General features: G+C 42.8%; 1 protein-coding gene across 1 annotated transcript; it reads right to left on the reverse strand.

The window, feature by feature from the left end:
• Window positions 1-559: 559 nt before the first annotated feature.
• On the reverse strand, window positions 560-15,781 carry LDLRAP1 (low density lipoprotein receptor adaptor protein 1). Its single transcript, XM_069757127.1, has 9 exons — window positions 15,615-15,781; window positions 11,671-11,813; window positions 10,710-10,822; window positions 10,268-10,382; window positions 8,056-8,128; window positions 4,781-4,873; window positions 3,274-3,398; window positions 2,703-2,737; window positions 560-2,042 (listed from the first exon to the last, which is right to left on the reverse strand). The coding sequence occupies exons 1-9, from the start codon at window positions 15,697-15,699 to the stop codon at window positions 1,898-1,900; spliced, it is 927 nt and encodes a 308-aa protein (XP_069613228.1). The 5' UTR covers window positions 15,700-15,781; the 3' UTR covers window positions 560-1,897.
• Between the last annotated feature and the right edge of the window lie 349 nt (window positions 15,782-16,130).

A 16,130-nucleotide genomic window follows, 5' to 3' on the forward strand; every position in this document is an offset into this window, starting at 1 on the left:
ATAGAATGGCACTAGTATAACAAGTGGGGTGTGTGAAGGGTTATCACAAGTCTTAGGTCCCCGATTTAGTATTCTGACAAATTGCTAACAAAATTCATACATAATTTGGCATTTTTGTGCCAGTTTCTTCCAGCCATGCCAAGATAGCTGGTACTAGGGCAGGACATGGGCAAACTTTGACAAACTTTATCAGGGGCCTTTGTTTTAGTGCTGAGGGGGTGGGCGACAAACACCCAGCGTCCATGGTACTGAAGCACAGTTCACATTCACTGGGGAAGAGAATTCCCAATATCCCAGGGTCAAGGGCAGCACTATATTTTTAATCTGACCATCCTTAAAGTATATCAATGGTGTCATTTTTGTAATCCGTGCAGTTCAATCATCTTTTAGGACACCCTGATGCTTTTTATCACAATAGACTCAAGACTAAGTTACCCTATTTTGTCACAAGGCCATCTAGTCTCAAAATATCAGGGATTTAGAGGAGATGCCCGTCTCCCAATTGACAAGGTCGAATCAAATGTTGAAGAATTTGCACAAAACCAAACACATTTATAAATTTAGATTTTAAGCAGAATATATTTAGAATGATTGTCTTATGTTACAGTTGTACATTCAAGTAATAAAAAGCGGTATTACAATGCATCGTTAGAAAAAACTTCTATATCAAGGATTTCAACATAAAAAAAAACACTTCAATTTTTACATCAATATTACTTGTTTATCCAGATCATGACAAAACCCAAATATATGATGAAGAGCCAGAAGTTAAAGTGTTTCAGCTTGATAGTGTCAGTTACAAAAAAAAAAAAAAAATGAATGGGTGAAGGGAAATGGTTTTGAGCTTTCAGAGTTTGGAAAACGTTGGGTAGCAATAGTGACGGAGCGGTCTGGGTAAGGTTAGTGTTAATCCAGTCGACACCCACATGAGAATCCTGCATGATGGCAGGTGGTGTCTCCAATGGACATAAATTGGTGACATACACAAAACAAGGGACAAAACTGGGCACTTGTAAAACAGCCAGCGTTGTGTAAATTTTCTTTGTTTATGCAGAACTCTTCACCTCAACCCCTTTCAAAAAAAAAAAAAAAAAAAAAGCAAAATTTACATGGTCATCACCAGCATGGTATTAAATATAAACTAAAAGAAAAGCATGCAAACAGGAAAAAAGCGCTTTCCTTTATCTTCCATAAAAATATACAATAAGTGCAATTCTCACTGAAGTGCGATAATTTAAAGTGTTTTAAAAAAAAAAATTATAAGAAATGGTGTTAATACTGTATACACAAGTGTGAAGATTAAGAAACACCCTAAAATGTAGCTGGTGAATGACCAGAGCAGACAGCCAAAGCCATATTATTGCCTACGTTTGCCTGGATACTAGTCATATGTCCAGTCATAGAAATCTACGGCTTTAATTAGAAAAATAAAAGCCATGGCCTGGTTAAAAAGACTATACTCATTTCTAGGGCTTTGGCTGCCTTCACTGCTTTATCAAACTTCTGTGTATAAAAAAAAAACAAAAATATATATATATATGAAAATAAGCCTGCTATAAATATTGCATCTCCTCAATATCTGTAGGGCATGGATGCTAGACAGCTTAAATACTGATGTAAAAGTTGTAACAATATATTTCCCAAAGCTCAAACTTCAAATACAAGTTCTTTATGGGGTTAGCAAAAGGTTGTTGAGCTCTTGGGTAAAGTCACTGCATGCCATTTGATGTAAAAATATATTTCTCAACGGTTCTTTCCTCCTGCATTATGTCATAGAAAATAAGACTTAAGTTAAAGCTTTGGTTTTATGGTCCCATGTCAAAAACAATTCAATTTCAGCGATTTTATTTGCTCTTGGGACTATTGCACTGAAAACTGGAAGCCTATTTTATCAGTGTCAGAACATAAACAGGTCATCTCCATCGGCAGGGTGGAAGTCCATTCTGTCCCAAGTAGTAGGGGAGAAGCATTCGTCAGGTTGGATATCGTTCTCGGTCACTCCGATGTCAAGAACATGAGGATTGGTCCTGGACTCTGCAAGTCTAAAAAAACAAAAACAAAAGAGAAATCCAGTGAATGTCAACAAGTAATGTCAGGGTACTTGTTTGCAGTGTTCAAACCATCACTGCTATCATTCTTTAAAAGTTGACAGGCCTCAGTTAGGGAAAATGAACGAGTGTGAAAATGAACGAGTGTGAAAATGAACGAGTGTGAAAATGAACGAGTGTGAAAATGAACGAGTGTGAAAATGAACGAGTGTGAAAATGAACGAGTGTGAAAATGAACGAGTGTGAAAATGAACGAGTGTGAAAATGAACGAGTGTGAAAATGAACGAGTGTGAAAATGAACGAGTGTGAAAATGAACGAGTGTGAAAATGAACGAGTGTGAAAATGAAGGTACAACCCCTGTATAATCAGTGACAAACTGCAATTACACAGTGGAAAAGCTAAATCTCATTCAAAAACTCAATTTGGAATTGCTCAGTTTCCATTCCAAAGCCTCTTCAGATTAAATATTATTTTGAGACTGCATCTTTTTGCCAACATTTCTCAAAAAAAAAAAAAAAAAAAAAAACACGCAATGTCCAAGGAGGTGGGAAGTCACACTATGCACATTTATGCAAGCCTCTGGCCTAAGATTAGGAGTGTGCCCCCATGCAAAGCTGTACGTTAGAATATTTCAGTAGACATTAAGAATTACCTTGAAAATGCCTCGTCGAGTCCATCATCAAGTTCCTGCACAAAAAGGAGGGGGGGGGGTGAAGCATTTTAAAAAAGATTAAAAAAAAAAGTGCATAAAGAAAGCATTTCCACATGAAGTGAACTGTTATATTTGCTTTATTGGAAGTTAGGGTTTATAGATCACTTTCCTTTGTCATTCCACAAATGCAAGCACTGGTACAAAAAAAAAAAAAAAAAAGAAAGCGCTAGCAAACTTTAGCTATATGCCATCAATTAATGAGAACCAATTACAAAACACTCATGGCGTCATCTTCGGAAATCTAAGTTCATGTGACAATTTCAGCTTTGCATTTTCTCCCCACATTAATTGCCTGAACATTTACATTCAAGCCATCAAGACAGGAGGTAAGAGGATTTCATGCTCAGAGGAATATTCTTAACTTGCTTCAATGAACAGCAAATTTCGTGCACACTTGCAGATAGTGAATTTATGCCAAGCTCATGCATTGACATTTGCATTTTGCAGCATGTAGGAAGCCAAAAAAGTAAAAAATCATGAGCCTTAAAAGGAAAAAGCAAATCCTACTCACCCACACTACATTGTTGTTCTCGTTACAGGCACTTTCTCCAAATATATCCTCAAAATGATTGTCACTGGCATTTAATGCATCTATTGTTTTAGTGGCTTCTCCCAAATCTAACAGATTACCTGTAGCTAAATTAAATAAAATTTGATTAGACCAAAAGAAAAACACTGCAGATAGTCAATAGAAAATGTACACACACACACACACGTGAATCTCCCCCCCCCCCCCCCCCCACTACCCTTTAAACAATTTTGCTCTTGAAGCTTAAGGGTACTATGCTGCTTGATTTTATCCTCTGCGGTAACACTAATCGATTACAAGCTCTTTAAAGGGACACTGTCACCTGAATTTGGAGGGAACAATCTTCAGCCATGGAGGCGGGGTTTTGGGGTTTTTGATTCACCCTTTCCTTACCCGGTGGCTGCAATATTGGATTTAAGTTCATTCTCTGTCCTCCATAGTACACGCCTGCACAAGGTAATCTTGCTTTCCGCAGGCGTGTCCTATGGAGGACAGAGAATGAACTTCAATCCAATATTGCAGCCAGCATGCAGCCAGTGGGTAAGGAAAGGGTGAATCAAAAACCCCAAAACCCCGCCTCCATGGCTGAAGATTGTTCCCTCCAAATTCAGGTGACAATGTCCCTTTAAACACAAAAGCACCGCGACACTCCTCATCCCCCCTCCCCATTTTAAAGATTAAGCCATGTATAATATACTCATGGGAAGCGTTAACAGAATGGATATCCAGCATTGTACCCAGACCGTTCCTAGCTCTGCATATCCCATTCATGCAAGGGTCTATTGAGTTTTATCATATGTTAGAACTCCAAGACCACGGTAGAATTTAATGTTGCCATTAATAGTAGGTCTACATAGTTAGGAGGCAGATGCAGTTCAGACAGGAGTTTAGGAGTTGGTGTTTCAAATTTAGGAAGAAAAAAAAAAAAAACCCACCATAGTCTTACACCATACATGCCTTCTTCATTGTAGCTGCATAAAACATACAGCACCTGACCTACAGACTGCTGACTAAGGGGGTTTGGATTTGGTCATGGACACCACACCCCCAAAACCAAAGTTTGGGCCTTGGAAACATGAAAAGGGAGAATTCCCTGACTCGGCCATTGTTTTTGGGCCTACTGGAACCAGGGAGCCGTCCCACAGACCATGAATGGACTGTAGCTTGAGCATTCAGGATGGGGTTGCAAAGCTGCTACTGTGTTGTGTGGTGGGGTCTCAGAGTAGAAGCCAAGCAAGTTACACCCATCATCTCAGACTAGGAATGATTTGGGAGCACCACTTGTGAATAGTTTGAGAGCCACTGCTTCATTTATTTGGTTACTGTAGACTTGACACCTAACAGAAACCTCCACAATTTAACCAAATCCTCATTACTTTTTGGCAACTAGTCTGCAAACTGAAATGTAATTTGGTTACCAAGTTGATATCACACTACATACTCTTACAGTAATTATGGTGTGTTCAATTAGAACCAACTATACATTTACCTCCTTTAAGGCTAGTAATACTTGAGGACCCTTCTGATTGAGAACTACTTGTCCCTTCACCATCAGAGCCAGATTTCTCTCTTTTCTCTTTACCTATTTGGAATAAAAATGTAAATAAAATATAAATATTTGCAGAAAACTAAGTATACAGACAGGTGTGATAATTAACTAATACAGCTCCATTCAAAAAGAACCTGCCCTGACAATCATCTGGTCACCCACTGAAAGCCAAGTCTCCCTGGCTCATGTCACCGGCACACAGTATGGGTGGGCATGTGCTTGCATGATTCAGCCAAGCCTACTGGGACAGGTACAGCTCTTTACCTTTTGGTACCAAGCATAGAACATGGTCTTATATTCATACTATTTAATGCCATTGATAGCTTACCCATCTCTGCATTAATGTTTGGTGCATCATCGGACAAGCAGACCCCCTTCTCTACAGTTTTGCAGACAAGCAGAGGTAGAGCTGCTGCTGCGCTTCCCAATCTAGGACGTGTTTCAGTCTAGATAGGCGTTAACCATCATTGTGAATGTATACAGTCATGGACAAAAATTGAGAATGAGACAAATATTAATTTTCCAAAGTCTACCGCTTCATTTTTTCTAATGGCAATTTGCATATACTCCTGAATGTCAGAGTGATCAGCTTAACAGCAATTACTGTACTTCCAGAGCCAATATTTACCTAGAAAATGAACTTTAACCCCCAAAACACATTTCAACATCATTGCAGTCCTGCCTTAAAAGTAGCAGCTAACATCGTTTTAGTGATTGATCCATTAATACAGGTGTGGGTGTTGATGAGGACAGGGCTGGCGATCAATCAGTCATGATTAAGTAAGAATGACATCACTGGACACTTTAAAAGGAGGCTGGTGCTTGGTATCATTGTTTCTCTTCAGTTAACCTTGGTTATCTCTAAAGAAACATGTGCAGCCATCATTGCACTGCACAAAAATGGCCTAACAGGGAAGAGTATTGCAGCTACAAAGATTGCACCTCAGTCAACAATCTATCGCATCATCAAGAACTTCAAGGAGAGAGCTTCCATTGTCAAAAAGGCTCCAGGGCGCCCAAGAAAGACCAGCAAGCGCCAGGACCTTATCATAAAACTGTTTCAGCTGCGGGATCGGACTACCAGCAGTGCCGAGCTTGCTCAGGAATGGCAGCAGGCTGGTGTGAGTGCTTCTGCACACACTGAGGCAGAGACTCTTTGAGGAAGGCCTGGTTTCAAGGAGGGCAGCAAAGAAGCCACTTCTCTCCAGAAAAAACATCAGGGACCGACTGATTCTGCAAAAGGTACAGGGAGTGGACTGCTGAGGACTGGGGCAAAGTCATTTTCTCCAAGTCATTTTCTCTGATGAATCCCCTTTGATTGTTTGGGATATCTGGAAAACAGCTTATTTGGAGAAGAGGTGAGTGCTACCACCAGTCTTGTCTCATGCCAACTGTAAAGCATCCTAAAACCATTCATGTGTGGGGTTGCTTCTCAGCCAAGGGAATCGGCTCACAGTCTTGCCTAAAAACACAGCCATGAATAAAGAATGGTACCAGAATGTCCTCCAAGAGCAACTTCTCCCAACCGTCCAAGAGCAGTTTGGCACCCAACAATGCCTTTTCCAGCATGATGGAGCACCTTGCCATAAAGCAAAGGTGATAACTAAATGGCTCATGGAACAAAACAGATTTTGGGTCCATGGCCTGGAAACTCCCCAGATCTTAAAGGGAACCTGTCAACCCGTTTTTTCAGTAGGAGATAAAAATACCGTTAAATAGGGCCTGAGCTGTGCTTTACAATAGGGTATTTATTGTCCCGATTCCCTACCTATGCTGCCGAAATACCTTACAAAAGTGGCCTTTTTCGCCTGTCAATCAGGCTGGTCAGGTCAGATGGGCATGGTCACAGCGCTGTTTCTCCCCCACATCTTGCTTATGTTCCCGTTGGTGGCGTAGTGCTTCTCGCATGCCCAAGTGCCGAATGCACTGCGCAGCTGTAGAAAAAGAGCGTGCTCGCTGCTATTCAGTGGTTTCTCGGTGGGCGTGGCCATCTTCCTGAGGCCGCGCGTGCGCAGATGGAGTCTCCTGCTTCCCGCGGCTTCAGGAAAATGGCCGCGGGATGCCGCGCGTGCGCAGATGGACATCGTGGCGGCCATTTTCCTGAAGCCGAGATTCGAACTCAGGAAGATGGCCGCGCCCACTGAGAAACCGCTGAATAGCGGCGAGCGCGCTCTTTCCACAGCTGCGCAGTGCATTCGGCACTTGCGCATGCGAGAAGCACTACGCCACCAATGGGAACATAAGCAAGATGTGGGGGAGAAACAGTGCTGTGACCACGCCCATCCGACCTGACCAGCCTGATTGACAGGCGAAAAAGGCCACTTTTGTAAGGTATTTCGGTAGCATAGGTAGGGAACCAGGGGACAAAAAAAAAATACCCTATTGTAAAGCACAGCTCAGGCCCTATTTAACGGTATTTTTATCTCCTACTGAAAAAAAACGGGGTGACAGGTTCCCTTTAATCCCATTGAGAACTTGTGGTCAATCAAGAGACGGGTGGACAAACAAACCAACAAATTCTGGCAAAATGCAAGCATTGATTATGCAAGAATGGACTGCTATCAGTCAGGATTTGGTCCAGAAGTTGATTCAGAGCATGCCAGGGAGAATTACAGAGGTCTTGAAGAAGAAGGGTCAACACAGCAAATATTGACTTGCTGCATTAACTCATTCTAACTGTCAATATAACCTATTGGTACTCATAATATGATTGCAATTATATTTCTGTATGCGATATAAACATCAAACACTAATAAAAACCAGAGGGCAGCAGATCATGTGAAAATATAATTTTGGTGTCATTCTCAAAAATTTTGACCATGACTGTAGAAGCTACTGAGGGCCATTTTATTCCACTCCCCTGCCTTAACGTTAGAGATTTAGGGTAGGTGCCTTTGAGTATTAGTCAATTCTTCTGCACATCTGACTGCATATTTATGTAAAAGTTCAGAAGTCTTAATCATTTTGCTCGTATACACCGAACACTCAAAATCTGAACAAAAAAACAAAAGGGGTTAACACTGTGGCAGAATTATTTCTATAAAGTACACATGACAGCCATGAGGTGGTGACCAGCGAGAGATTTAGAAGACTGCATTGGAAATGTTACAGTTTAGTGTAGGACGCTGATAGCTTACCAGAACAATAAAATATTGAGAATGGTGAAAGACGGTCAAGTATAATTTTGTTTAATATTTAACGTGTCATACACTTACCATCTCTGGAAACTTGCCAGAACTCAAATGCCACTTTAAAAGCTTGTGCCACTGTTAATGTAACCGCTTGTGCCTATAAGAGAGGTTCATATACATCTCATTAGTCTGAGATAAAGAGGCCTGAACAGAAAGTGCTTTATCCCCTTGTATTGTCCATTGCATACAGGGGTTTCTGCATTAGACAAACTAAAGTACTTACATAGTTAGGATGGACGGGGGGGGGGGGGGGGGGGGGGGTACCCCCACACTCCATCTAAATGTAATGCCTTGATAAAATGAAGCCTGTACTCCGCTCCTGTGCCGGCACTTGTGGTCCCAGGGCTGTGATGCGGTGGAATGACACGTGATGCCCGGCGACCAACTGAACATGAAGAGGAAGTCAGAGCTGCAGCTGATCAGAGTCACAACACCACATCACAGACCTGGAGAGCGCGCGAGTGCAGAAACCATGGGAGGGGAGTTTAGGCTTTATTTTATTGGAGCCGAACATTTACTTTAATAAGGGTTTGCCCTAGTAGTAGACACCATTTAAGTGAGCCACCCCCACATAACATAATGGTTTTTGCTGTATAGCCCTTTGTCCCCACAATAAAACATGCGATTTCTTGCAGAGATCTAAAGTGCCATTCATGAAGGGTCTCTCTCAATCATATGGAATTGAAGCAAAATATGACAATAATATTTTTATGTAGTGCCAACATATTCTGCAGCGCTTTACAGGTTGCACACATTATCATCGCTGTCCCCGATGGGGCTCACAATCTAAATTCCCTATCAGTATGTGTCTTTGGAATGTGGGAGGAAACCAGAGAACCCGGAGGAAACCCACACAAACACAAGGAGAACATACAAACTCCTTGCAGATGTTGTCCTTGGTGGGATTTGAACCCAGGACTCCAGTGCTGCAAGGCTGCCCCCTGTAGACAGTATCTTGGATGACTTCTTGCAAGTACACTGCCACTACAGACAGGTTTGTCCTTGGCTTCTACACTAGATTTCTCATTACTGGCACATCAGATAAAAAAAAAAAAACAAGTTGAAAAGTGGCACCTGTGCAGTAGCAGCTATTGGTGATCTGATGGGGGCTGGTCTGATTGGAAAGTGGAGCCTGTGCAGTAGCAGCAATCAGACCAGCCCCCCCATCAGATCACCAATAGCTGCTACTGCACAGGTGCCACTTTTCAACTTTTTTTGGAACTTCAGGATTACAAAACAAATGTGTATATATTACATACGCAATCATGCCACAGAACAGGTACCGGTGCTTGCCATCAGAATGCTTTTGTTCCCCCCTCCCCAAAATGAGGTATATAAAATATTCAGTATGTAGACTAGAGGGCAGGTCATAGGGATCAGTGACCTGTCAGAAGCCATACACATGAATACCTAAGCAGACCACCACAAGAAGACACACCGAAGCACATGCATATCATTAACTACAAGTTAAACAGATGTCATCAACCAAGATGTCATTTTAATCAGTATAATGGCACCGACCTGACAGCGTCTGTAGTTTACTGCGCACAATCCTGCTGACAAGTTCCCTTTAAACAAAGCCTTTTTCCTGGTATCAGACGTCACATGCCTCTTGTATCTGATCCTTCTTGTCATGAAATGCAGTGAGGCCTCACAGAACAGAAGGAACTGCCAAGCTTGGAATCTATTCTCTTGCCATCTCCTTCACATCACTAATTGAAGACAGCATATGGGAACCAAGCACCGCTTACTGAAGGATGGAAGGTAGCCGCCAAGATCTGCGTGAAGCAGACGGCATGCTACATGTGAACAGCACTCAACCTGCATCAAGCTGTAGCGCTGCCTGGGGCTACCAGAGGAAGGAGCCATAACTAAGGAAACACGTTGGGTAGAACAAACACAAGAATAGCAGTAATGCTAGTGACTAGGGAGAAGGGGACCATGCTGGTCACAGACATGTCATCCCAGGGAATCATAATAAGGGGTAACAGGAATTGAGAGAATGAGCCATGGAATCTAAGGGTTCCGTATTAGTGTAATGTATTTTTTTGCCTTTTCTAACCCGTGCCACAAACTCCCATCACACGTTACAGGTCATGTCACATTCACAATGTTCAAGACATTAAGCCTGTACAACATGAACTACTCTAATCATTGCAGAGCTACATTGTTAAACGCATTTTCAAGAGTTAAAAAAAAAAAAAAAAGTTAAAACGAACGAGAAAGTCAAGGTTACCATTTTTCGCTTGGTACAGAGAAAGGCATGGCATTCCAAGGTTTCATTCTGTTGGCTTTGAGCAATGTAGGCAAAGACTTTGTCATGTAACTTATCAGCTGTACAATATGATATTCTGCAAAAAGAGGGACATTTGTATTAGACATCAAGCATAGCCAACACTGCACTATTCTACTCAGCATCTTCAAAGCTGATCCTGCAGAGATGAGCGCTATAGCTCGGTATAATTCGCCACGATCAAGACGTCTGTCTGAATTGTGGCATGAGAACTCCATCTTCTGTTAGTGTAATGTTATAAACCGCATCCTATTTATATCCAATAGTTTAAGACGTGCAGGTAAAATAAGAAGTCTTATAAATAATTACTGGTACAGAGAAGGCTAGGTTTTGGCTTTTCACATACAGTAGCCATTTGGAAAAGTGAGGAAAGTGATCAACTCACCTATAAATGGACACGTTTTCAATCAGCTTGTTGGTGACGCTGTCATGAAGGATTATTCCACGAGGAGTCACTTTTAAAAGCACCTTCTGTAGTTTCTTCCCACCTGCTTTAGCCTTAAGAGAATAAATTAGATTGGTAACATGTACATAGTTAAAACACGAGCAAAGTTTTTCCTGTGGTCAGAACTATACTATGTTGACAGGTTTTTCTTCCTGGACAGCTTCTACTTCAACATGCCATTTCCTTCAGAAACCCAACTTCCCCTCACATGTGAGAAAGTAAAACCAATGACAACATCAGTGGTTCTCTGGAGGAAAACCACAACTACATTTAACCTTCGTACTGTCTTATTCACCTGACTATTAGTCAAGGAGCCCTCAGACAGATTTACCAATAGACAGCTGACTACCTTTTTTTGATGGACCATGTCAGAAATTGACTACAATGGCCCCTTTCTACATGTCCTAATAGAAACCCTAAAGGCAACGAAGAGTGTTCTGCTTATGACTAATGCCATAATCACGCATCTGTGGGTTGTGGTCTGAGTATGGACCATTGCACATGGCCTGTCTGAGGATCTCCATGAGGTCACTGCTGCAGCCCACTCACAGTCACTCATGGAGACAGAGCTGGACCAGGTGAGTGAATTCATACAAGTTGAAAGGGGAACCCCATTGTTTGTAGCCCAACTGGCCAGTAGCTTAGAACCCTAGAAAAGAAATGTGGTGAAGATGAACTTGCCATACCCATTAGACTAATGCTAAACACCCTCAGAAAGTGCACAGCAAGTGTTAAATATCATACGCAACGTTTACTTCCAGATTCAGAAGGCGTTCTACGCATTGACATTTTCTTGTAGCTGCACGCACACGGCATTGATGAATTACCCCTGGCTGTAAAAAACAAAGTTCTCTCCTTCCCTTGCCAAACTATGGACATTTTGGAAGTATTACACACATACTGTTGCTACAATCCTCTTCACCGCTGCTGCAGACAATTCTTCCCCTTTCGGTTGTTCTACCAAGGTCATGCCCAAATACTTCAGATGAAACAGCATTCCTTCTAACAGAGTTTCCCTGGTATCTGTCCAATTTTCTGGAAGCTCTAGAAATAAAACAGAAGAGCTTTTTTATTTCTCATGAACACCAGTGACCTTGAGCAAATACAATCCCTTTACATACAAAACAAAAACAAGAACAAACAAAAAAACCATGGTACAATAGTAAACATTTTATGGGACAGCCGCCACTTGCTTTTAATAGCCTGGATTACCAAACGTTTAAGCCTGGGTGCAATAGCTAGCCCTAGGATATGGGGAACAATTCTTAACTTGTCCTGTATTACGCAGTTATAATTAACAATGCAACATCCTCATTTTATTAATACCACATTGTTTACCAAGTGGAATGTACAGGGAAAAAAAAAAAAAAAAAAAAAAACACTACACAACCCTACACGTAAAAGCGGAGGATGCGCAATGAGGAGTAGAAGAGAGCAAAAGGCACAAGCCAACTGAGTATTTGAGAAGCCAGGTAACTTAGCAATTTGCCTAAAGATGGCCTCTTATTGTCAGTCTGTTAACAGGACTATGGTTTGTACTCTTGACCGAGTGATATCCAGATATAGAATTTGGGAGTTGACTAGTCCAAACAGTTTTCAGACTAATGAACTTACTAAAAAAAAAAAAAAAAAAAAAATCCAAATAGACTTATATTGTTTATGTTTAGAGGAAGCCAATTGCTACAGTCTCATACTAGACATGAACAACAAAGTTCCCTTACACAATGATGCTATCCAGTCCTCCCCACGCCTTTTGGTTGTGGGAGTAATACACAAACTAAATATAGGAAAGGTCAGCTATTTGAGTGAAATACAAATACACTGCTAAAAAAAAAAAAAAAAAATTAAAGGGAACACAGACTATAGCTCCAAGTACATCAAACTTCATGAAATCAAACTGTCCACTTAGGAAGCAACACTGTTTAACAATCAATTTCACATGCTGTTGTGCAAATAGAATAGACAACAGATGGAAATTGGCAATTATCAAGACACTGAATAAAGGAGTGGTTCTGCAGGTGAGGACCACAGACCACATCTCAGTACCAATGCTTTCTGATGTTTTGGTCACTTTTGAATGTTGGTTGTGCTTTCACACTTGTGGTAGCATGAGACGAACTCTACAACCCACAAAAGTGGCTCAGGTAGTGCAGCTCATCCAGGATGGCACATCAATGCGAGCTGTGGCAAGAAGGTTTGCTGGGTCTGTCAGTGTAGTGTCCAGAGGCGCAAACAGGAGACAGGCCAGTACACCAGGAGACGTGGAGGGGGCTGTAGGAGGGCAACAACCAAGCAGCAGGACCGCTACCTCTGCCTTTGTGCAAGGAGGAACACTGCCAGAGCCCTGCAAAATGACCTCCAGCAGGCCACAAGTGTGCATGTGTCTGCAAAAACAGTTAGAAACCGACTCCATGAGGATTGTCTGAGTGCCCAACGTCCACAGATGGGGGTTGTGCTCACAGCCCAACACCGTGCAGGATGCTTGGCATTTGCCACAGAACACCATGATTGGCAAATTTGCCACTGGCACTCTGTGCTCTTTACAGATGAAAGCAGGTTCACACTGAGCACATGTGACAGACGTGACAGAGTCTGGAGAAGCCGTGGAGCGCAATCTGCTGCCTGCAACATCCTTCAGCATGACCGGTTTGGCAGTGGGTCATTAATGGTGTGGGGTGGCATTTTATTGGAGGGCCGCACAGCGCTCCATGTGCTCGCCAGAGGTAGCCTGACTGCCATTAGGTACGGAGATGAAATCCTCAGACCCCTTGTGAGCCCATATGCTGGTGCGGTTGGCCCTGGTTTTCTCCTAATGCAGGACAATGCCAGACCTCATGTGGCTGGAGTATGTCAGCAGTTCCTGCAAGATGAAGGCATTGAAGCTATAGACTGGCCCACCCGTTCCCCAGACCTGAATCCGATTGAACACATCTGGGACATCATGTCTCGCACCATCCACCAATGTCACGTTGCACCACAGACTGTCCAGGATTTGGCGGATACGTTAGTCCAAGTCTGGGAGGAGATCCCTCAGGAGACCATACGCCGCCTCATCAGGAGCATGTCCAGGCGTTGTAGGGAGGTCATACAGGCATGGGGAGGCCACATACACTAATGAGCATCATTTCCTTGACATGAGGCATTTCCACTGAAGTTGGATCAGCCTGTAATTTGATTTTCCACTTTGATTTTAAGTATCATTCCAAATCCAGACCTCCACGGGATATTAGTTTTGATTTACATTGATAATTGTTGGTTTTATTGTTCTGAACACATTCCACTATGCAATGAATAAAATTTTGCAACTGGAATATTTCATTCAGAGATATCCAGGATGTGGGATTTTAGTGTTCCCTTTATTTTTATTTTTTTGAGTATTGTGTATGTAATCTATTATATTCATCTTTGCAGTCAGCTTGAATCAAATTAAATTCTTTTTTTTTTTTTTTTTTTTAGGGTGGACAGTTGCACAAAAATCCACTTACAAAAAAAAAAAATAAATAAAGATAAAAGCTCACTGCAGATTCTTTATAGCCCGATGAGATTTCATAAAGTCATCCACAAGTTACAATTACCTGATTGCTAGTGCCTTGATAGTCAGGAAGCCCCCTGTACACACACTAGATAGTTGGCAGATCGCTTTAAATTACCTTAGGTAGCCTTTTCCTATTTAGCTAATGTTTGAAGGGGGGAGGGTCATTACTGGGTGATGCCTTCCTGAAGATGGTCTACACAAAGTGCTAATTAGTGGGGTTTTATAGATGCTTCTGTGAGTTTTCTTGGTGATCTGGAATCTATCAGAAGTGTGCTGTATAGTAGGATCTGCCAATAATTTATTGTGCATGGAGATAACAGCCCCACAAGTTCTCACATAGTGGAAAACTAGGTTTGGCCAGGCTATGACTCAGGAATTCCTGCTCCCACCTCAGACACCACTCCTTTAAAAAGAGAAAAGAATTGTATTTTATCATTGATTTAAGGGGAAATTACAGCACCCGACTGCTACAAGGAAACCCCTACAGGTGTTAGTATGCAGTATCACAGCAAGAGTAGCAATGACTGCAGATCTGCGAGCCCGGCATCACACAAATATTAGGTTTCCCCCACACATCACGCAGACTGACAGTAACCGATTCCCCTCGTCTAAGCCCAACACACATACCTGGAATTCCTGGCGTTACACAATATCCAGGTCTGACACTGTACAATATTTGGAGATATTCCCTAATACACTTTCTGGAGTCTGCACATTATCTCCGCAATGGTCCTGTTCACTATCATTTCACAACGAACAGAGTCCAACGGGTTACGTCACCTACAGACTGCAGAAAACAGAAGCCCCTCATAGGAAAAACATCAATTATGGCCTTTACAAGGAGCAACGTGTGTATATATATATATATATATATATATATATATATATATATATATATATATTTTTTTTTTACCAAGCTTTTCCTGCCAAGAGATGAGGAAATTTCTGCAGTGAAGCATGAATATGTGCACACACCTGTAGGCAGGAGAGGGTTCAGGGTAGCACACCAGCTCCTACACCTAGTCACAGCGCCACTTTCAGAGGGTCACTGACACCTCAGGGGTCTTCATGTGGCAGAGGGGCTCGGGAATGCCTCTAGCACCCCTGCCCCCCACAGCTATACTCCTAGGAGCCACACGGCTACTGCCTGCCCATTAACCCTTTGCTGAAGGTGCTGGTCACTCCCGTAGAGACAACCTGCAGGCTCCACCTGGGGGGCAGACAGAGGCCAGTGCCCGCAGACACAGAGCCACGTGACGCAGCAGTGCCGAGTAGCAGCAGCGCTGCCAGCCGCCGTCCCGGGCACTTACTCTTGTGCCGCCCGCCGCCCCACGACTGCTTGGCGATGCTGGGGCTCCTGATGATCGCCCTTCCCGCAGACTTCAGCGCGTCCATCCTTCAGGGGAGCAACTTCACAACTTGGGGAAAACTTTTCTCCTGCGTTCCCCCCTCCCTGCTCGGAGTCGATGAATGATCACGTCTGTAGAGGGCGGTGATATTTATGGAAATATGGCCACGTGACCCGTTTCGGACACGCCTCCTCTTAATAGCGCGCCTTTAGTTCGGGGCTGTGTGACGCGGACTCCTCACATGAGCCCGGACACTTGTGGGGGCTGTCACACTGGTGTGTGGGGTCTGTGGCTGATAACAGGGAACAAGAAACTGCCTGCAATTGTGTGGAACTATCACCACCCTACTGCAGAGACCAGGACCTTCATCAGTTGGGATTCTTTTAGACCCTTTCTTGTGGTATGACCCCAGCTGACCCCAATAGTTACACTCACCCCATGGTCCGCAGGGTACGTGGTGCCCGCCAGACCCTGCTT

The sequence above is a fragment of the Ranitomeya imitator genome, chromosome 3 (genome assembly GCF_032444005.1).
Source record: "Ranitomeya imitator isolate aRanImi1 chromosome 3, aRanImi1.pri, whole genome shotgun sequence".
Lineage (NCBI taxonomy): Eukaryota > Metazoa > Chordata > Amphibia > Anura > Dendrobatidae > Ranitomeya > Ranitomeya imitator.